A 23,326-nucleotide genomic window follows, 5' to 3' on the forward strand; every position below is an offset into this window, starting at 1 on the left:
CTTTCTCTTCTAAAAATAAAGCTTTGTACTAATCTCAACTTTTTCTCTATTCCAATAGCATGTCTGCTACACTTTTATTTTACTATTTCTCACATGATCTCATAATTGTCTATCTGGTTCTCCCACTAGATATCGATGATTCCAAAAGCAGGGATTATGGAACCCCAGAACCCAACACTGGCTTAGGCCAATAGCTGGCCTAGCTTATGGTGTATGCCCACTGCATGTCTAAGAAAGAATGAAGGAAGGAAAAAGATTGGGAAAGCATATTCCATGGGACCACTATGACAACATAGCCAATAAAAAATAATTGAAAATAAATTTCCAAATATAGAAAGTCATCAATGAACATTAACTTTAAAGAATCATTAGTCTCTGCTTTCTTCCCTCATTTCCATTTAGTTCTTTCCTTCCTTCCTCAAGTCTGTTCAGTTCCCTCCACCTTTATATTAACTCCATTCACAGTGGTAATGGCACTTGCCCACCAGGATCTAACTTTATTAATAATCACCTTCTCATGATGCTAAGAGGCATTCTGACATCATGGGAAAAGCACTGAACTACAAATTGAGAACCTGTGAGTTCTAGATTATTAATTCTTTCCACAAATATTTATTGAGCACCTGCTATGTGCCAGGTACTATTCTAAGTACCTGGAATACATTCGTGAACAAAAGATACAAAGATTTCTGCCCTCATGAAACTTACATTCTATTAGAGGGAGAGAGGGATGGATAATAAATAATAAACATAATAAATACTTTGGAAGGTGAGGATCCCAAGTGCCAAGCTGGTGGTGAGTGTGGGAAAAGGGCATATTGGTTGCACCTTTAAATAGAAAACCCTCACCGAGAAGATGAGATTTGAGAGGCCCATGGGTGGCTCATTTGGTTAAGTGTCTGACTCTTGATTTCAGCTCAGGTCATGATCTCAGGATTGTAGGATCAAGCCCTGCACTGGGCTCCATGTTCAGGGGAAGTCTTCTTCAGATTCTTTCCTTCTTCCCTTCCCTCTGCTCACTCTCTCTTTCTCACAAAATAAATTAATAAATAGATAAAATAGATAAAAGATGAGATTTGGGCAAAAAAGTGATGGAGTTACCTAAAGCAGAGATTCATGAGAAGAGCATCTAGGTGACTGTAGCAACTATAGCAAAGGCAATAAATGGGTGTGTGCCTGGCATGTCTAAGGAACAACAGGAAGGCCTGTGTGGCCAAAAGAGAGTAAGTGAGGTGGTAGGAGGGTAAAGGAGGGTGGTAGGAGAGGAAATCTAAGAGGTGAATCAGGCCAGATGTTGTAGAGCTTCACAAACTGTTATCATTAGGACTTTGGCTTTCATTCTGAATGAGATGAACATTCATTGCAGACTTTAAGTAGAGGAGTATCATGATTTGACTTGAAGTCATTTGGCTTCTGTGTTGAAAATAGACTGTAGAAGAGAGAGGACAGCAGCTAGGGAACAAGTCAGGGGAATGTTGTAGCAATTCTGGCAAAAAAATGATCATGGTTCAGAACAAGGTGGTGGTAGAGAAAAGGAGAAGTCATTGGTTTCTGGAATATAGTTTTTGGTAGAACCAATAGGATTTCCTGACAGATTGATAACAGAATGTGAGAGAAAGAGAGGAGTCAAGGAAAATTCCAAGACTTTGGGACTGAGACACTAGAAGAAGAAAGTTTCCATCAACTGAAATGGGGAAGATTGCAGTTAGAACATAGTTTGGGGAGGGGGAGGGCACAAGGGAAATAGGAGTTGAGTTTTGGACTTATTGAGATTGAAATGCCCATTGAAATGTGTCCAAGGAAATATGTCAAGTATTTGGATATATGAGTCTTGAGTTTGGGGAAGATTTCAAACTGGAAGTCATTAGTGAACAGATGGTTTTTAAAATCATGAGACTGATAAGCTCACATATTCCAACCCAAATACAATTAATTATCTTCTTATCCTTAACCAAATTATCTAATCTCTCTACTTTTTTTTTCATCTCTACAACAATAAGTTTAGGTTAAATAAGTGATTTTCACTTGTGTTCCATGGAGCACTAGGGCTTCTGTAGACAGAGCTGCCAGGATCAGAGATATGTTTGCTCTCCCACTGCCTAAGCCAACAAGCAATTCTTTCTTTATTTATTTATTTTTGCAATTCTTTATTTTTACAATGAAGATCAGACATACATTTAGAGATGGTACAACATGATATTTATGATGTATACAGTATCATGGACTAGGGTGTGTGTGTAGGGTAACTTTCCAGATGAAATAATGAATAGCATCTCATAAAAAATAACCCCATATATCTCCCCATGATTGGTCAGCTATCAAAGGGATATGTGCAAATAAAGGTACAGATTGGCAGTAGTACACAGTTATCCTAAAAATGCTTACCATTGTTGACATGTGCTCAAAATTTCCTCTCTAAAAGATATTTACTAGAAATCAAATCCAGAAACTAAAAGATGATATTCAATTTATTTTAATGATGGTTTTAATGATATTCAATTTCAATTAATGATGGTTTTTCCTTTGACCTTGAGACCATAAACAATCGATCATTTTAATTGTATAAAAATGCATGAAGTTAATGTTGGGAAAGGACCTTAGAAATACTTCAGTCAAAAAAAAAAAAAAGTGGAGTGCCTGGGGGCTCAGTAGCTTAAGCATCTAACTTTGGCTCAGGTCATGGTCTCAGGTTCCTGGGATCCAGCCCTGCGTCAGGCTCCCTGCTCAGTAAGGAATCTGCTTTTCCCTCTCCCTCTGCTCCTCCCCCTGCTTGTGGTCTCTTTGTCTGTCTCTCTCAAGTAAATAAGTAAATCTTTTATTTATTTAATGTATTTTTTTAAGATTTCATTCATTTATCTGAGAGAGAGAGAGAGAGAGAGAGCATGAGCGAAGAGGCAGAGGGAAAGGGAGAAGCAGACTCCCTGCTGAGGAGGTAGCCCAACAGGGGGCCAGATCCCAGGACCCCTGAGATCATGACCCAAGCCAAAGGCAGATGCCCAATCAACGTAGCCACCAGGAACCCCTAAATAAATAAATCTTTTTAAAAAAGAAAGAAAGATTTCAATTACTCTCCCTTTATAGTGGAGCTGAGGCCCAAAGGTCAAATGTCATGCCAGAACCAGAACCTAGGTCATCTCCTGACTCTAGTCTAGTAATCTTATCAATACACTATGCGGATTTCAAGGTTCCTTCAGAAATGTCACTGAAAGTTTACAATTAAGGCACTGATGATGTATGATCTTCCTATTTTCTTCATCTATTAATTTTACAATCTTTATACTTTCCTAATCCATTAATTTTACATTAATGCTCTTGCAATTTTTCCACAGTCCTAAGAGTCGTCCTTGCTGTTGCCTTTTGCCTGGTGTCTGGTGTCCTAGTGGTGCTGCTGTTTACCCTCCTCCGCCACGGGCCCTGCTGGCAGAGAGACCCTTATCGGAACATCTGAACAGATGGCTGAAGGAGGGTGGACACACCCGACTGACCTCCTGTGATGCTTCATTCAAAAGACAGGCTTTCACCGTGTGGACATCACCCCATCCACTTCCTTCTCTTTTAGCCTGTCTGGAGCAGGGTCTGAACTTACAGTGACCCAGGGACTGATGAATGAACCCCAGGTTACTTGGTCAGGTCTCCTGACCTCCTGACTCCTCGTTGTAGTGCAGGCTTCTCATTCGGCTCGAAAGAGGCTCTTTCACAAAGGATAGTTATATTCTCTGGCATGGATGTTCAGAAAGAAAGAAATCAAACTCCAACCAGCCTTTTGCCTGTAAAGAGCAAAAGGTTACAGTGTGTGACAGAGACATGGATTAAAGAAGACTGGATAATGAGGACAATTAAACTAGAAGTAGTATCATGTAGGATGATTCTTAAGAAGTAAGACCTAATTAGAAGGTATAAATAAATTATTTCTTTAGCCTTTAAGTAGGTGTAATACAAACACGTACACATTCCTGAAAAGAACCTCCTACACAGTGTTTGGTAGCTAACAGATTTTTGTATGTGTATGTATGCTAACACACATACATATACATAACTGTGTTGAAACTGTGTTGACACAGTTTCTGTCATTCTCAGAAACTGTAATATCAACTACTACAATTATAGCTCAGGTCATTTTCCCCACAACTTCTATAATGGGGAATAACTAGAGAACCCATGCAGCCATGTTTCTTTTTCTTTTCTTTTCTTTTTTTTTTCTTTTCTTTTTTTTTTTAACCTCTACCATCATCAGACCTAGATATTTTTATAGTTCCAGTTTCTTTATTTCATTTTAAAAGTAAGGGATTTACTTTGATGGAAACTCTTCATGACCCATCTCTTAGTCTCAGGAATCTTCCTCTCCCTTTGGACTCCACAGCTTTCTCTTGTTAAACTTCAAGCACTTACCTCTACCACTTTCTACATAATTCTTACTGAGCCAAGGCTATTACAAAAAAAAAAAGAAGGGAGTTGTGTTCTCTTGCCTAGCAACTGCTACTGCCTCCCATAACATAAAAGGCACGTAGGCAAGGAAATGCAAGATCTGGTTTCATCCTCAAGCTGGGAAAGGGAAAAAACATCTATAGCAAGTAAGAACAAAGGACAAATTACTGTCTTCCTAAAGCAGCCAGCCATATTAGTAATGAGACCAGAACATCTTATGCTGATAAGTGATGAGATTTGAAAATAGAAGTAGGAAATAGAACCATAAGTCATGGATTTTCTCACTTATTTAACAAGCATTGATAGAACACCTAATATTTGCTTATCGCTGGCCTAACTGCTAAATTGCACATCCCAAATGTGATTATTAATGTGTTTGGCCCCAACAACAGCCCTTATACAGTTGATAGAATGTAAAAGTAAAAGCTTTCACAGCCTTTCCCTAATATTATCTTTTAATACTGTCAATGGCTAAAAGGACCGCTACTTTCTACTGTTTCTGGATTTTTTTTAATATCCCCCATTTCTCTTCCTTCTACCATTTCTTCATTATTGTAAAGAAAGCTCTGACTCCCACCTTAGTGGTTTCTTTTACCTTCCACAGAGCTACTCAGTTAATAAACACTGTAATTGTTTTTCATAGTTCATGACAGAGTGAAAAATCACAAGTGATAAATGATCTATAATGATAAAGCAGAGAACACAAATGCACTGTAACATTCCTCAGGAAATAAGCTAATCATCCAACTTCAAAAGAAAAATATGCAAATTCTCTCTACTGATAAAAGTGACCTTTTCAGATGGGTCAGGGAAGCTCAGCTGACATGAGGACAAATATTGTTTGAAAGATAACTGCTGGATTGAGATAACATCTGCTCTGAAATGTATTCCCCACATTTGAATCACTGTAGAGGTCTTTGAACAGGATGAGAATAATGTAGTAATTACCACATCAATGTAGGAAAATGCCCTAACAAAAAATATGATCAGTATATATGTAGAAAATTCTAAAAAAGTTGTAGATAGGGAATTCCCAACTAGAATGGCATTGTGTAAAGAAAGTATTAAGAGAATATGAATATAAAAAGAATAACTTATGGTAATAGTAGAGTACAAGCTTTGGAGGCAAACATTTTATTGGAAGTCATTCAACTAACAAACCTTTTTTTTTTTTTTTAAAGATTTTATTTATTTATTCATGAGAGACACAGAGAGAGGCAGAGACACAGGCAGAGGGAGAAGCAGGCTCCATGCAGGGAGCCCTACGTGGGACTCAATCCTGGGTCTCCAGGACCACACCCTGGGCCGAAGGCGGCGCTAAACCGCTGAGCCACCCGGGCTGCCCAACAAACCTCTTTTTTATTAGGCATTTCTTCTCCTTGAAGTCAGTGATGTTCCCTATTCTCCCAACTTCCTATTCTCATTCTGTCTCATTCTAGTATTGCTAGCATTGATTCTTCCTTCATCGCCAGGGAAGTTTTTTGATAAGTGAAAGCCAAAATGATAGTTTTCTCCTTCAAAACGCTGTAGAAAATTCATTTGAGTAGTAATGGTTGTGTACATTTTGGTGCTTTAGCCCAGGACTGTCTAATAGAAACATAATGCAAGCCACAAATGAGTACCACATAAGGGATTTAAAAATTCTAATAGTACATTATATAAAGGTAAAAATAAACATAAAATTAATTTTAATAAAATTTATTTGACCCAGTACACTAAAAAAAGTCACTTCAACATGTAATTAATATTAACATTATTAATGAGGTATTTTTCAGGGTTTTTTAGAGTAAATACTTGAAATCTAATGTGTATTTACCCCTACAGCACATCTCAATTTGGACTAGGTACATGTCAAATTTCAGCAACCATATGTGACTGGTGGCTACCATATTGGGCAATTACAACTAGATGACAAACTTCTTGAAGCAGAATGTTTTGGTTTGTTGTTTTGTTTTATTTCTAAAGGTTTTTTTTTTTAAGATTTTTTTTTTTATTTATTTTATCCATGAGAGACACAGAGAGAGAGAAGCAGAAGCAGGCTCCACACAGGGAGCCTGGTGTGGGACTCCATCCCACGACTCCAGGATCACGCCCTGGGCTGAAGGCAGGCGCTAAACCGTTGAGCCACCCAGAGATCCCATTTTGTTTTGTTTTTAATTTGTAAGGTTCACTTTCAAGTGAAGAAATGAAAGTCATCTTTCTTATATGTCTGTATCTTACTGTTTTTGTGTATGTGCTGAATTGATCAAGGATTTTTCTGAAATGTTTTATTTGCAGATATGTCTTAACAGCAGCACCCTAGACTTTTTCCAAAACCAAACTATACTAAATGAACTAGTTCTTCTTTAAAATGTCTAAAGAAGGAATCTAACAACACAATTAGAATATAAGTACTGCTAGATTGGGGGATGGATGCCTTTTAAATTTTTTATTAAATTTTTTAAAAAGATTTTATTTATTTATTTGACAGAGAAAGCACGAGCAAGTGGAGTGGGCAAGGGAGAAGTAGGCTCCCCACGCAGGGAAGCTGATGCAGGGCTCCATCCCAGGACCCTGGGATCATGACCTGAGCCAAAGGCATTCTTAACTGACTGAGCCACCCAAACATCCCTGAATTTTTTTATTAAATTCTTTGTTACAAATAATTGTATTTAAAAACAAAAATAAATTCAGGTAATACAGAAGGGTATAAAATACAAGGTAAAAGGCCTTTCTACCCACTTCCATTCATCAGGGGCAATCCTGTCAATATCTGCTTTTAGTTCTTCTAGAGACTAGCATGAATTTTATGAGCTATACTTACACTTAGATTTTCTGAAATTTCACACACAATTATAACACATGGTGTCTTCTTTCTTGTAGTAGTATTTTCATTTTCTTGAAGGAATTTTTTAAAGGCTACTTGAACACTAAGCTTTCTGATTCTGACATGTCCTACAATGTTTGTTTTGACCTCCATTTACCTATCAATCAGCAAGGTATACATTTTCAGGTTGAAAATCATTTTGCCCCAGAATGTGAATGCAGTATTTTGTTGTCTTCTAACATACAGGACTGCTGATAAGAAGTCTGATTGGTATCATTCTCATCCAATATAATTGTTCTTTTTTTCTGAAAAAAATTTTTTTTATTTTCCTTTTTTTTTCTAAATCTTTTTAAGATATTCTTTTTATCCATGAAGTTCTGAAATTTCACTAGGATTTATGTACGTGTGGGTATTTGTTTTCTAATTATATGTGGCTTACACATGTCTTTGACTCAAGAAAACCGTATTCTTGAACTTGAATTTCCTGGGTCTATCCTTCAACTTTTATTACATTTTTTCTACCTTTTAATTTTATTTCTCTACATTCTAGGAAATTTTATTTTCCAGAACACTAATTTAGTCTTCAGCACATCTATTATTCTTTTTTTTTTTCTTCTAGGAATACTTTCCTATTCATTGATTTTTCCTTTTTTTACAATGGCCACTTCCTATTTTATGATGAAACTTTAAGAATCTGACTTGGAATTTTTTCAAGTTCTCTTCTGCTCCGTAAATTATTTCTGTTTTCTCTGGGCTCAGATGTTTGAATTTATTAACCTTGGACTTTCTCTTTCATCCTCTTTTTCTCAGATTTTCATGAATCATAATCCACAAGTGAAGAAGTCTGTGGATTAGTAGGGATGACTGGTCTTGATTTCCCTATTAGTCATATATATCTGTTTTCCCAACAAATATCCTCTTGAATAACTACATTAAAAGTCTCTTTCACTTGGAATATTACTTAGACATCAAAAAGAATGAAATCTTGCCATTTGTAACAACATAGATGGAGTTAGAGTATATTATGCTAAGTGAAATAAGTCAGAGAAAGACAAACCATATGATCTCACTCTTATGTGGTATTTAAGAAAATAAACAGATAAACATATGGGAAGGGGGCACAGAGAAAAGGGAGAGAGGGGAAACAAGCGATAAGAGACCCTTAACAATTAAGAACAAACAGGGTTGATGGAGGGGGATAGGCTAGATGGGTGATAGGTATTATGATGAGCCCTGGGTGTTGAATTCAGAATCACTGAATTCTGCTCCAGAAACCAATATTGCACTGTATGTTAACTACCTACATTTTTTTAAACTTAATAAAAGAATTCTAATTTTGTTTGCTAATTGCAACCTCTTCATCATCTCTGAGTCAGTCTTAATTGATTGTCTTTTTTCCCCAATTATGGGTTATGTTTTCCTGTTTCTTTGAATATAGAGTAACTTTGGATTGTGTCTTAGACATTGTAGATATGTTGTAGAGACTCTGGATTCTATCATGTTCCTCTACAAACATTTTTTTTTCTTATGCGGTCAGTTAAATTAGCTAAAATCAAACTGCAGACTGTCTCCCCTGCAATGGACAACAGCTCAAATATCACTTCAGTTATTTTAACCTAAATTAGGCTACTTGGAGTCTTCCCTCTATATGATTAGTTAAGCTATGAGGGTCAGCCATAGAGTCTGGGGAGAGTTTATACAAATATCTTGGGGTTACTCCTTTCTGGCTTTCACTTTGGGGGCATTTCCCTTTCACTTTTAAGAGCTATGTATGCCCCCAAACTCTGTCCTCTGGTAAAACTATGTTTTGTTTTGTGCTCCTGCATTTTAACCATCTATCCCCATGCTCTGCCCTTGCATGGCACAGACTTTAGCCTACACTCAGGTTAAAGGTTGTTCAAACAAACAAACAATAACAAAAAAAGCTAACAGCTATTCCCTTTTTCCAAATGCTGAATCTCCCCCAGAATCTGCCTGCTTTTGATTGCTCCCAAGTACTGTAATTAGTTGTATTTTATATTTTTCCCAGAGTTTATAGTTTGTATCGGTGAAAGTTAGTCTGATAGGAACATAATGATTGTCAGAAGTGAATACTGTCATTCTAATGAGAAAGCCTGGTTTCAATTTCTGTGTAAGGATGATAGTTACAGCATCAGGCGCCCAAGTAGTGTTTGTGGGCAGGAAAGTGGCATGTCAGCCAACAGACATACCAAAAAAATAAATAAGTAAAGAGTCTTTACTTTTGGCTGGGTGACTATTTCTGTGTATACATCTCCTGGGTGGAATGACCTTAACTTTAAAAAGTTTTCCCTCCATGTCTGTGATAAGTCCTGAGTTATCTCAACTTTAAAAAGTTTTCCCTCCATGTCTGTGATAAGTCCTGAGTTATCTCAACATTTATTGTTTCTCCCTCAGGGCACAGCAGCTACATGAGGAGGCCTCCCAAATGAGCACCCTCTTTCCACAAACAGCACTCCTCCAAGATTTTATCTGGGAGGCAGCCACTCCATATATGGAGGAAGGAGTAGGATGTGCAGCTGATGGAGAATGCATGTTTTATGTAGGTATCCTGACAAGTCCTCCACAGTTCCCTAATGCTCTATGTGATGAGCAAAGATCCAACCTCCTCTGTGGCTCCCTCAGAAAGAACCACATTCATCTCTTGTGGGTATGACTACAATTTCCCCGTTTTTGACTTCTTCATCAGTTCAATCTTATCTGCTTATCTTTGAAGAATTTTTCAAAATACCTGACCTGCCACTGTCACTCTCTGCAGCACTGTTATGATTTCATTCCCTTTTTTTACGTATCATCCTTACGCAGGGGCCATGCTAATCTTCTCTGTATCGTTCCAATTTTAGTATATGTGCTGCTGAAGCGAGCATGATTTCATTCCTTTTTTAAGGAAGTATTTTATTTATTTAAGAGAAAAAGAGAAAGAGAGCGAGAGTGCACAAGCAGGAGGAGAGGCAGAGGCAGAGGGAGAGGGAGAAGCGGGCTCCCTAATCAGCAGGGCTTAATCCTAGGATCCTGGGATCGTGACCTGAACCAAAGGCAGACACTTGAGCAGACCTGAGCCACCCAGGTGCCCCTCATTCTTATTTTTAACATCTTTTGTGTTACTGCAGGAAAACATTGGGAGGAAGGGAAATTAAGTGCAATGGGTCTTTTTTTCCCTAAACAGGAAACCCTGGGTTTGTTTTTCTTGCAAAAGGGTCTATAAGCATGTCCATCAAAGTTAAGAAAGTTAGCCAAGCCATTCAGTAAAGAAAAAAGGAAAAAGACATAATGTTATGTATACATTTTGGTCTCACCAACATTTGCTAAGTGCCTGCTCTTAGAATGAAGTAGGGTCACTAGTTTCTCCCATATTTTTCAAAGGGTATCTTAGCTCAAGGAAAGGTTAATTACCATTGTGCCATTATTTGACATAGGGAATACAGTACTGAATTATTTATAGACCCTGCCTTTATAAAGCTCATGGATAAATAATTTCTTTAACTGGGTTTTTCTGTTTTTACTAGCCTATATTATTTTTCCTTCATAATGTCTCAAGGACTTGGTCCTTTCTTTATAATGCTGTCATCAAATTTTGCCCTTCAGTAGATGTCTGGTTTTATTTTTTTAATTATTTATTATTTGAGAAAGAGCAATAGAGAGCACAAGCAGAGGGAGAGGAAGAAACAGACTCCCCACTGGGCAGGAAGCCTAATGCGTGGCTCCATCCCAGGACCCGGGGATCATGACCTGAGCAGAAGACAGATGCTTAACTGAGTCACCCAGGTTCCCCATATGCCTGTTTTTAAACCATATGGTTTTCTCATCCTTCCAGTTAATTTTGCACAAAACATTCATATTCTCCTAAAGATAGCTGTAAAGGTCTGGACTGCCTTGCCAAGAAGGGGCCTGGTGGGCCACCACGGTATCCTCCAATATGAGAAGCCTGAGAGCTTTGATGGCTGGTAAACCCAGGACTCCAAAAGGCAACCATTCTAAATGGGGACTGACATCACCAGCTTAAATCTGCTGCCTCAGAGTTTTGGGGAGTAAGTTCCCTCCACACCAGGGGAGTAGTGCAGGTGGTTCAGGACTGATTAAAAACTCCAAAGGCCTGAAGTGCCCTGGCTGACCTTGGGGGCTGACAAGATGTGTGCCTCATTCATGGGCTGCACACATCTGTGGAGACAGGGCTCTGGAACAGGGCATCTATAGGGGTATGCAGGGTCACAGGAGGGAGTTCTTGGGAGTACAAGCATTTGCCTAATCCAAGCCATAACCTACACAAATGTGCATATTCTTCCGAAGGCAGATCTGGAGAAATCTGGACTAACTTGCCAGGTTGGTGGTGTGCAGGATGTCCTTGATGGCCGGAGAAGCCGATACCCCATCAAGCAGCTAGTCCAAATTGGGGCTGACTGTTGCCAGTTTAAAGCTGCAGATTCAGAAGGATTTTGGGTGAGTTGGCCTCCCTCCTCCCGGTAGGCTCATTCTGGAACAGACCTGAAGCGCCCCCTGCAGGCTAAGGCCAGCTGGTAAGTGTGGTTTGCGCATGGGCACACCAGGCAGTTCAGAGTAACTGGGGAACTGGAGTGGGGCAGGTGTAGAGGTAGGCTGGGTCAAAAGAGAAGGCTGTTTCAGGTATCTGGCATCTTCCTAATTCCAGCCTTAACCTACAAAAATGCGCATATTCTCCCTGAAGTTAAAACTGGAGGAATCTGGACTGCCTTGCCAGTATGGGGCCTGGAGGGCTACCAGGGTACCTTCACTAAGAGACACCTGGGAGCCTTGATTCATTGGTATGGACCCTCTCAGGCAGCCAGTCCAAATGAGGACTGCCTGTGAGCAGACTAAATTGTCTCCTCAGAAAGAACTTGGGCTGGTGTGCTCCCTCCACCCTTAGAGGCCAGGCAGAGCTTCCGGACTGGTTGGACTCCACAGGCCAGGAGGGCTCGGGGTTCCCAAGGCAGGCTGCCCAGGTGCATAGAGTGCCTGTGTGAGCCACCAGGTAGCAGGGGCCAGACCTGGAAGAAGTCAAGTGTCTGGAGAGGTACAGACTCATGGGAGCAAGCTGTTGGGCGGGGGATACAAGGTATCTGCCTAATTCCAAGTCTTAACCAGTCAAATTCATATACAGGGCATATCTCAGAGATATTGGGGTTCAGTTCCACTTACTGTATTAAAGCAAATACTGCATTAAAGTGAGTCAATTGAAATTTTTGGTTTCCTAGTGCATATAAAAGTTATAATTGGGGCACCTGGGTAGCTGATATTTTTACTTAAAAATATTTTTTTAAAAATCTATAAGGATGCTGGTTAAAGATGCAGATTCCCAATCCTCAATCTCAGAAATTCTGATTTAGGAAACCTGGAAATCTCCTTTTTTAGAGGTATCACACCTGATTCTGCTGTAGACAGTTCCCAACCTTGTTTTGAGAAATCCTACTCTAAACTATGCAGTAACCCTCAGGTTGAGCAGAACGCTCATCTGCTACCTCAGGTTTATCTACTTCATCAGGAGTCTGTAAAGTAACCCAGAAGTTGAAACTTGCCTTAATTAAGTGGACATTGAAAATGCATTTTCAGGGCACCTGGGTGGCTCAGGCAGCTAAGCATCTGCCTTTGGCTCGGGTCATCTTTTTGAAAATGTATTTTCAATAAAATAATCATAGAAGAAGTCAGAAACAAGCTCACATTTTGAAATGCAGTTTTAGTAAGTCTCACTTGAAGAATAGAAGAAACTAAAGACCTAAAGGCCTATTAAAATTGTGGTTTTGAGAACAGAGATAGCTCCTCAAAAAAAGTCAGCCATTCACAATTTGTGGTTCCAAAAATAACTAATTTTGTTCCTAAATGATTCGAAATATGTTACAGTGATATTTTCCAGGCCCAAACATAAGAAAAATAAACTTACAGTGCAATAAAATATTTGAAACAACGACTTCCCTGAAAAAAACTGGAACCTTACCAAAGGTAAGCAAGTAACATACCAAAGAAAATTTAAAGCCAAACTTTATTTTTAAAATTATTTTTAGGGATCCCTGGTTGGCGCAACGGTTTGGCGCCTGCCTTTGGCCCAGGGCGCGATCCTGGAGACCCGGGATCAAATCCCACATCGGGCTCCCGGTGCATGGAGCCTGCTTCTCCCTCTGCCTATGTCTCTGCCTCTCTCTCTCTCTCTCTCTCTCTCTGTGTGTGTGACTATCATAAATAAATAAAAATTAAAAAATAAAATAAAATTATTTTTAAAAGATTTTTCTTTCTTTATTTGAGAGCAAGAGAGAATATGAGGGAGGAGGGCCAGAGGAAGAAGCAGATTCTCTGCTGAGCCCAGAGTCCAACATGGGGCTCAATCCCTGGATCCTGAGATCATGACCTAAACTGAGAGCAGATATTTTACCGACTGAGCCACCTAAATGCCCCTAAAGCCAAACTTTAATATGTAACTCTGTTGTTGTGTCACAACTAAAACTACTTGTTCCATTTTTTACATCTCCCCTATTTATGTTGTACAAAGTAAATCAGACAATAAGATGGATAGGGGAAAATAAAATGTGTATGTCTCTCCTTCAACCTTTAAAAGTATATTTTTTTCCTTTTTTCCTCTTGTTTGGCAGTGTCTTTTCACATCTATGTCTGATCTACCTATAATAAAATTATTTTAAAATTTTATAGAAGAGGAGCCAGGTCTTTTAAACCAAAATTTTGGAGATGCCTGAATGGCTCCGTGGTTGAGCATCTGCCTTTGACCTAGGATGTGATCCTGCAGTCCCAGGACCCAGTCCCACATCAGGCTCCCTGCAGGGAGCCTGATTTTCCCTCTGCCTGTGTCTCTGCCTCTCTCTCTCTCTCTCTCTCTGAATAAATAAATAAATAATCTTTTTAAAAAATTTTTAAAAAATAAACATTTTGGCAAGTACTTCTGTGTTAGGAGTTACTATTCTTGGGGTGGGGTGCCTGAGTGGTTCAGTTGGTTGGGCAGCCAAGTCTTGATTTTGTCTGGGGTCGTGATCTCAGAGTCATGATATCAAGGCCGGCATTGGGTTCTGTGCTAGGTATGGAGCCTGCTTAAGATTTTCTCTCTCCCTCTTTGCCCCCACCCCTCTCTAAAAATAATAATAATAATAAAATTTAAGAAGGAAAAAAGAAGTTATATTTTTAGTGAAGTGACTCTAGAGGAATTTTATTCAATACTATTATTAAACATGGGCAACAAAAGAGAATAAGGTAGTGGAGCCAAATTAGCGTGGATTCAAATCTGTGCTCTGCCACTTACTAGCCATATGATCCTGGGCAGGTTATTTAACATTCCCATGCCTCAGTTTCCTCATCTGTAAATGGGAGTAATTATAGTACCTACCTTAGAGCATTGTTAAAGGAATAAACAGGTTAATACTTATAAAGTGCAAGGAACAGTGCCTGGCACATGGTAAACACCATGTGTTTGTTAAATAAAATATTGAATGAAAAGACAGGGATTTATCATTCTTAGTTGAAAGCATTATGATTTTGAGTTTTATAAAGTACAAAGACATAACCATGAGATGTCATTTTTCGTTAGTTCTCTATATAATCTTGAAAGCAGGGTTTTTTCCCAATCTTCTTAAACCACATCTTGAAGTGACACCTATTATTAAACTGATGAAAAGTTTCATTTGATGGAAGAATAAGGAAACTTGAGATCTTAATAAAAATATTACTTTGGGTGGAGATTTATTTCTGAGAAAATATAATGTTCTTAATATTCTCTGGAAAAATCAAAGCACCTAGATTTTAGCACAAGGTCAACTGTAATAGAATGCTTAGAAAATAAAAGTTATTAGGGACACCTCGGTGGCTCAGCAGTTAAGCATCTGCCTTCAGCTCAGGGTGTGATCCTGGGGTCCCAGGATCAAGTCCCACATCGGGCTCCCTACATGGAGCCTGCTTCTCCCTCTGCCTATGTCTCTGCCTCTCTCTCTCTCTTGTTCTTGCTCTCTCATGAATAAATAAATAAAATCTTTAAAAAATAAAAGTCATTAAAACATGAACAAAGATTCCACAGCAAAGCCAGCTTAAGTTATTACCAATTCAATGTAAAGGTAGATACTGCAAACAAACAAAAACCAAACAAATGAGTGGTTTTCTTAAAATTTGTTATCTTGTTAATGATAGAGTAATTTCAAGTAGACTAATATTGAATATAGGTGGATAAGTGGTAGATATCTTTCTTTCTTTAATGTCTCACTGTAAGTTAACTTCTTTCTTATAGAAATAAATTACCTCCTCTGTGCCCAGGCTTCAATGACCTCAATGAAACAGGTATGACAATGTCTCCAAAATTGAACAGACTGATGATGAATGAAGGCCCATCAGTAAGTAGGTGATTTCAAGCAGGATGTAGTCATCCTAATGATCAGACAACGAAGCAGCTTTTCCAGGTCGCGTTTGCATTCTCTCTCTAGTAAGTCAACAGAAAATCATGAATGGTTCTTTCTCGCAGCATGTAAATCCTGGATGGAGTAGCTATGAAGTTACTAAAACAGTCACTTTAATTTCTTTTTCCTTTCCACACGGATCATCTTCCTTGCTTCTTGAGGGTGACATTCAGTTCAGATCATTTATCATGTACAAAATTACCTCCCTTGGTTTTTTTAAAGGGTGACAGAGACAAATGGAGATGAGAAAAGCATTTAAAATGTTTTTAATGCAATGATGTTTCCAAACATAAGACATTAAGAAGCTGTTATTTTCATAATCAAACATTTTACATATATATATATATACACACACACACACACACACACACACACACACACACATATATATATGCAATTCCTGAGAAGTTACTCCTTGTTAAAATGTCAAAAAGTACCTGTATGGATGGGAATTTGTAAACTCAGAACACCCTAGTTTCACTAAAGCAATTGATGAAACATTACTGTGTTCAACAAAGAAATTTTGTACATTCACTTAACAAAGACTCATATGGCACTTACTATGTGCTAGTCCTGTGAGGTAGATACAAAGAGTAATATCATGGCCATTTTACAGATGGGGAGACTGAGGCTAAGTAATCTGCCGACAGTCACAAAGCTGGAATGTGCCAAGGATGGCGTCTGAGCCCAAGATGTCTTCTTCTAGACAGCGTGCTTTTAAACTGCTAAACCACACTATCTTCCTTTGGGGAAAAGTCCTCAGGTAAGATTCTCAGAAAATCACATCACATTCTTATTTTATTTTGTTGTTGTTGTTGCTATCCAAAATGTCTCACTTGTGTGATGTTAATGCCTAAAGAAAGTGACCACTAAGATGATATGTGAGTCCCCTTCAAGTAGAATGTCATTTTATTTTGAAAATTTCAAACTTGATGTCTCCTAATGAAATTAAGTTGGGTGATTTTTTTTTTAATTTTTAAACTTTATTTTAGGATAATAACATTCCTATCTGGCCATTTCAAAATCCCTGAAATATTTAGGAAGTAGCTCTCTATTCACAAAATATGTAATTCTCTTAATTAACTGGGACCTGCTACAATTACATAGACATAATCTTAAAGTGGTTTTTATGTAGATGCAATAGGATATGGAAACAAAATTTGATATTTTCACAATTTTATGAATGACATTTTGGGGCTAAGATATTCAAGTTAACAATCTAATATTTTGATAATCAGGTATTTGTTAATAACTCAGCTCTCCCTTAGCTCTACTTAACAAAAAATTAGTGCTGAGAACTCTGAGTTGTCAGATCTCCCCCTCACTTTCGTGCTGCAAAATAAGTGTCAAATCATATCATCACAACTGAAGAGCTGATTAGTATTGAAAGTCCATTATAAGCTTCTCAAAGAGTGCTAAACCTTGACAAAGAAAGAAAGATCCCAGAAAACCAGAGCACATAAACCAGAGCACATGACAATAAAGTTAGTCAACTGAATGAGAATTTACATTTACCAAATTAACACAATAGTTTTGTAGACCAGTGTTTTGTAGACCATAATTAGTGATCCTTTTCAGGGAAACATGCTGAAATGAAAATGTTACTGCTTGCCCCATTAAAGATACATTATCCTTTTGGAAGGCAGATATAGATTCTAAATATGTTGCCCATTTTTTGAGTGTCAAACATAAATTAATGCAAAGAATTGCTGGCACTGGATGCTGGTCGAGTGACTATGAATAAGTGACTCCATTTTTTTCCCTTTTTCTTTTCTTTCTTTCTTTCTTTTTTTTTTTTTTTTTTTTGAAAGGGGAGGGGCAGAGGGAGAGGGAGAGAGATTTTAAGTAGGCTCCACACGTTCAGCTCAGAGCCTAACTCGGGGCTCAATCTCACACCCTGAGATCATAACCTGAGCCAAAATCAAGAGTCAGAAGCTTAACCCATTGAGCCATCCAGGCATCCCTAAGTGACTCCATTTCTGTGTTCCTCTTTCCATTGTAAACTGTTGGATTTGCAACTACTGCATGCGAACTTCAAGCATTTTAGCTTCATCTTCACTATTTGGGCATTTGATATAGCATTTACAGCCTAATGTATCTTTTAATTAACCTCTTTTAAAATATTATACTATCCTTTGTGTGAACCCAGAAATGCTAGCTATGAACATTCTATATGCATTAAGCCAAATATAAACTACTATAATCATAGAAAGTTGATATGCACACTATGCATATGCATATGTATCTATATATATATGTGCATGTGGCACATATATATTTTAGGAATCACTTAAATAATTCAGAAGTCACTGAGAGTATTTCAAGAGAGATCTATTTGGGAGCACCTGGATGGCTCAGTCAACTAAGCCACCAACTCTTGATTTCGGCTCAGGTCATGATCTCAGGGTCCTGGGATCAAGCCCCCATTGGGTTCTGTGCTCAATATGGAGTCTGCTTGAGATTCTCTCTCTCCCTCTACCTCCCCCCACCCCCCCGGCTCATGTGCTCACTTGCTCTCTCTCTCTCAAATAAATAAATCTTTAGGAAAAAAATGAAGTTCTGGGGGAAAAAAGAGAGAGAGATCCATTTGGACTTCAGTGGGAACTATGTGTGCCAAACAATGTTTCAAACGTAAACTCATCTAAATCTCATTATACTTCTATGGGGGGGGGTACTATTTTATTCCTAGTTTACAAATATGTAAATTAAGGCACAGATTAAGTCACATGCCCTAGTCTCATAGCAGGTCCTGTGGTGGAGCCAGATTTCAGTTATGACAGGTTGACTTCAGAGGCTGTGCTCACAACCGTGATGCAATAGCACTCCTCTGAGTCTGTCCCCAGACACAGTCCAAGTATTCATATGTACAGAGATTGCTTCCAGCACAACTACACTATTTTAACTTTCATTTCCATTATCTTCTCTAATCCTCTTATACTCTTCCCTGGAGAGAGTGTAACCTCTGAAAATCTTTGGGAACCAATCCAGGAGTCAGCATTTGGGAAGGATCCTGGGGTTAATCTGAGATCTTAAAAACCAGGCTGGTTATCCTAGGAATCATAGGCCAGGGTCACCTGGGTGGTCTAGTCACTTAAGCATTGGAGTCTTGGTTTCAACCCAGTGGAAACCAAGAGTGGGTTCTGAGATTGAGCCCCAGAGCCTCGTGATGGGCTCCTTTCTCAGAGGGGAGATTATTTGAAGATTCTCTCCTTCTGCCCCTCCCCCAACTCATGCACTTGCTTGCATGCTCTCTCCCCCTCTCTCACTCATGCACTCCCCCAACTCATGCACTTGCTTGCATGCTCTCTCCCCCTCTCTCACTTAGAATATTTATTATTCTAAAATAAATAAATATATATTTTTTAGATTTTTAAAATTTATTTATTAATGAGAGACACGGAGAGAGGCAATGACATGTGCAGAGGGAGAAGCAGGCTCTGCGCAGGGAGCCTGATGCAGGACTCAATCTCGGGACTCCAGTATTATGCCCTGAGCCAAAGGCAGATGCTCAACTGCTGAGCAATCCAGGCATCCCTAAATAAATAAATCTTTAAAAAAAAAAGAATCATAGGGCATTTATTGGACAAAATACTTTGATTTCATGATATTATTCCCTGTAGTTCTTTAATGACAGCCAAATGCTATGCAAATCTCCATATGTCAATAATAATTCCAGAGTCCCTTTTTTTCCTGCATATCAATTTGCCAATTAATGTGAAGGATTCAAAAGACATGTGAAACATGGTCATGGTCCTCCATTCTATCTGTTACTCTCTAACAAATTTCCCCAAATTTCAGTGGCTTGAAACAGGTATTATATTTTGCCCACAATTTTATAGGTCAGGGATTTTGGAATAGTTCAGAGGAGCAACTCACCTCTGATCAACATGGCATCAAGTAGGGTGGCTAAGACTAAAGGATCCACTTCCAAGAAGGCTTCTTCACCCTCTCTCCACTTGCAATTTCATGCTCCAGGGTCTCTTCATAGCGCTCAGTTAGGTTTTTCACAGCATGGTGGTCTAGGTTAATTGTACTTCTTACATGGTGTCTTGCTTCTAAGAGGAATAAAATAGAGGCTGACAGATCAGTTAAGGCCTGTACTCAGATGGTTATAGCGTCACTTCTCACACATCCTCTTGGTCAAAGCTGTCACAAGAGGATTCAAGGGAGTGGAGAAACCTCTTGATGGGAGAGTGTCAATGTCGTATGCTGAAAGAGCATGTAGGGGCAGGAAAACTGCTGCCATCATCTCAGGAGCACACAGTCTGCCAAACCTCAAAGAGCTTTTACTCTAAGTCAGATATTCATAAATAAGAGTCCCTGCATAAAATTCAGGAAGTCTCCAAAAGACAGCCAACAGAGTGGAAGAAGATATTTGCAAATGTCTTATCAGATAAAGGGCTAGTATCCAAAACCTATTATAAAGAACTTATCAAACTCAACACCCAAAAGACAAATAATCCAATCAAGAAAAGGCCAGAAGACATAAACTGATAGTTCTCCAAAGAAGAACTACAAATGGCCAATAGGCACATGAGAAAACGCTCAACTTCATTCAGCATCAGGGAAATACAAATCAAAACCACATTGAGATACCATCTCACAACCAGTCAGAATGGCTAAAACTAACAAATCAGGAGATGACAGATATTGGTGAGGATGCCAAGAAAGGGGAACCGGCTTGCATTGTTGGTGGGAATGCAAGCTGGTGCAGCCACTCTGGAAAATAGTGTGAAAGCCCCTCAAAAAGTTGAAAACAGAGCTACCCTCTATTTTACAACCCAGCAATTGCACTCCTGGGTATTTACCCCAAGGAAACAAATGTAGTGATCTGAAGGGCACCTGCACCCCAATGTTTATAGCAGCAGTGTCCACAATAGCCAAAGCATAGAAAGAGCCCAGATGCCCACTGACAGATGAATGGATAAAGAAGATGTGGTAAATATATACAATGGAATACTACTCAGCTATCAAAAAAATAAAATCTTGCCATTTGCAATGACATGGATAGTACGAGAGGGTATTATGCTAAATGATATAAGTCTGTCAGAGAAAGATAATTACCATATGATCTCATCCATATGTGGAATTTAAGAAACAAAATAGAGGATCATAGGGGAAAAGAGGGAAAAATAAGACAAAATTAGAGAGAGAGACAAACCATAAAAGACTCCTAATCATAGGAAACAAATTGAGGATTGCTGGAGGGGAAGGGATTGGGGGGATGGGGTAATTGGATAATGGGCATTAAGGATGGCACAAGATGCACTGGGTGTTACATAAGACTGATGAATCACTAGCCTCTACCTCTGAAACTAATAATACACTGTATGTTAATCGAATTTAAATTTAAACACTTTTTAGTTATAAATTTTTAAAAAGTAAATTAAATAAAACCTCAAAAAAGAGTTAATATCATTGGAATAACATGTAGTTCCTAAAAACAAGAAGTATGTAAGCTCTGTTAATAGAAATATGTATAAACTGGGGGGGGGGGGAAGCTGAACACAAAATATGATGCAAATACTGGTTATAACTTGTAGTAGCCTCTAAGATGGCCCCCAGTGATCCTCACCTCCTAGTATTTATGACCATTCTCTCACACATTTCATCAGGGTTGGTCTGTATGACAAATGGAATATGGGGGAAGTAATAGTGTATGACTTATAGGGCTAAGTCATAAAAAAGCATGGTCTTCTACTTTTATCTCTCTTGGATTTCCCAGTCTGGAGGAGCCAGCCACCATGTTGTAAAGGTATTCAGGGGCCTTTGGAGAGCCCACATGGAAAGCAGCTGAGACTTCCTTCCAACAACCAGCATCAACTCACCAGCCATTGAGTGAGCCATTTAGGAGGTGGGTTCTCAGTTGCAGTCAAGCCTTTGGTTGACTGCATCCCCAGCCTACATCTCAACTCCAGTATCATGAGAGAACCTAAGCCAGAACTATCCAATTAAACCACTCTCAAATTCCTAAACTGCAGAAACCATTAGATAATAAATGTATGTTATTTGTTTAAAAAAATTCATGTGGTCTTTGAACTTAGAGGAAGAAAACTATATTTTTATTTTCCCTAGTCTCTTACTAAACTTTAGAATTTTTGTCCATTTTGAATATAAGCACAAATTACAGTACTTACAGCAACACTCGTGATTTTGTTACCAACAGAAATCACATATATTTTTATAGCACATTGGGTTGTTATAAATATCTCAAAATATCACTTCTACTCATCACTATTTTGAAATTATAGTGGCTATAAAATCCTCCAATATATCTTACTTAAAGTGTTAATAAAAAAGTGATACAGGGCCGCCTGGATACGTGGCTCAGTCTGTTAAACATACAACTCTTAAATTTGCCTCAGGTCATGATCACAGGATTCTGAGATGAAACTCTATGTGGGGCTCAGTGCTGGGTGTGGAGCCTACTTAAGAGTTTTTCTCTCCAGGGCACCTGGTGGCTCAGTCAGTTAAGCATCTGCCTTTGGTTCAGTTCATGATCCTAGGGTCCTGGGATTGAGCTCTGAGTCAGTCTCCCTGCTCAGTGGGGAGTCTGCTTCTCCCTCTGCCCACTTTCCCCCACTTGTGCTGTCTCTATCTCTCTTTCACTCTCTCAAATAAATACATAAAATCTTTTTTTTTAGGGGAAACCTGGGTAGCTGAGTGGTTGAGCATCTGCCTTTGGCTCAGAGCATGATCTCGGAGTCCTGGAATCGAGTTCCACATCAGGCTTCCTGCATGGAGCGTGCTTCTCCCTCTGCCTGTGTCTCTGCCTCTCTCTCTCTCTCTCTCTCTCTCTCTCTGTGTGTGTGTGTGTGTGTGTCATGAATAAATAAATAAAATCTTAAAAAAGAAAAACTTTTTTTTAAAAAAGGAGGAGTCTCTCTCTCTCTGCCCCTTCCCTCCTCTCTCCCTCTCTAAAAAAAAGAAAAGAAGAAGCAGCAATATTTTACTCTATTACAATTTTGGTTTTTAGCATTTTGATAACTACATTTCAATTTAAAAGGTCTCTTTCTTAATCATATATATTTAATTTTAAACATTTAAAAACATTAATCTGGAAATGGGTCTATAGACTGCACCAGAAAGCCAGAGGGCTTCATAGTCCAAATAAAACCTTAAGAATTCCTACCTTGAATGAAGATCAAAGCATTAAATATATAAATGCAAAATAATTAGAGAAACCCTACCTAATGGTATAATCTAATGTTGAATGTTGTAGTATAGGCTTTAAGTACTACAGGATTTCTTCCTCCTGATGTTACAGTTTGATTCAAGATACTACATTTTTTGATGATTTTTGACAGTTGTACATAATGTAATTATGACCACAGGAGGAATTAAAACAAAACAAAAACCTCAACAGTGGCAGATCTTCAAGAAATTTCTTAACTTCAAGCATCTAGAGAGTATCCTAAGGTTCCAGAGAGGAAAAAATATGGCCTACAAGGGAACAAGACTATGATTTCATCTTAGAATCCTCTGAGAAAAATAATTATGAACTTAACATTCTATTCTTAGTAAACATGTTAATCAAGTAAAAAGGAAAAATAAAGTCACTTTCAGACATGTAAAAATTCAAAAGGTTTATTTCTTATGCATCATTTCAAGAAAATTGTTTGAAGATGTTCTCAGCCATAACAAGAATAAAATCCAAGAAAGGTAAAATTTTGAGCTCTAA

General features: G+C 38.5%; 1 protein-coding gene, 1 long non-coding RNA gene and 1 other non-coding gene across 3 annotated transcripts in view; 2 read left to right on the forward strand and 1 right to left on the reverse strand.

Moving 5' to 3' along the window:
• The window catches only part of ACP3 (acid phosphatase 3), a 46,040-nt gene extending 37,445 nt beyond the window's left edge, over nucleotides 1–8,595 (forward strand). The window contains exon 11 of the mRNA XM_026015537.2: nucleotides 3,330–8,595. Coding sequence (XP_025871322.1) covers nucleotides 3,330–3,448 — 119 coding nt within the window. The 3' untranslated portion in view covers nucleotides 3,449–8,595. The remainder of the gene's footprint in view (nucleotides 1–3,329) is intronic.
• A 1,413-nt stretch (nucleotides 8,596–10,008) lies between these two features.
• LOC112932581 (U6 spliceosomal RNA) lies at nucleotides 10,009–10,116 on the reverse strand. The gene has a single exon (XR_003237498.2). It is a non-coding gene; the product is annotated as a U6 spliceosomal RNA (small nuclear RNA).
• A 6,145-nt stretch (nucleotides 10,117–16,261) lies between these two features.
• Nucleotides 16,262–22,503, forward strand: LOC140594458 (uncharacterized). Its single transcript, XR_011995263.1, has 3 exons — nucleotides 16,262–16,408; nucleotides 21,371–21,499; nucleotides 22,290–22,503. It is a non-coding gene; the product is annotated as an uncharacterized lncRNA (long non-coding RNA).
• The last annotated feature ends 823 nt before the right edge of the window (nucleotides 22,504–23,326 follow it).

This window comes from Vulpes vulpes, chromosome 11 (assembly GCF_048418805.1).
Source record: "Vulpes vulpes isolate BD-2025 chromosome 11, VulVul3, whole genome shotgun sequence".
Classification (NCBI taxonomy): domain Eukaryota; kingdom Metazoa; phylum Chordata; class Mammalia; order Carnivora; family Canidae; genus Vulpes; species Vulpes vulpes.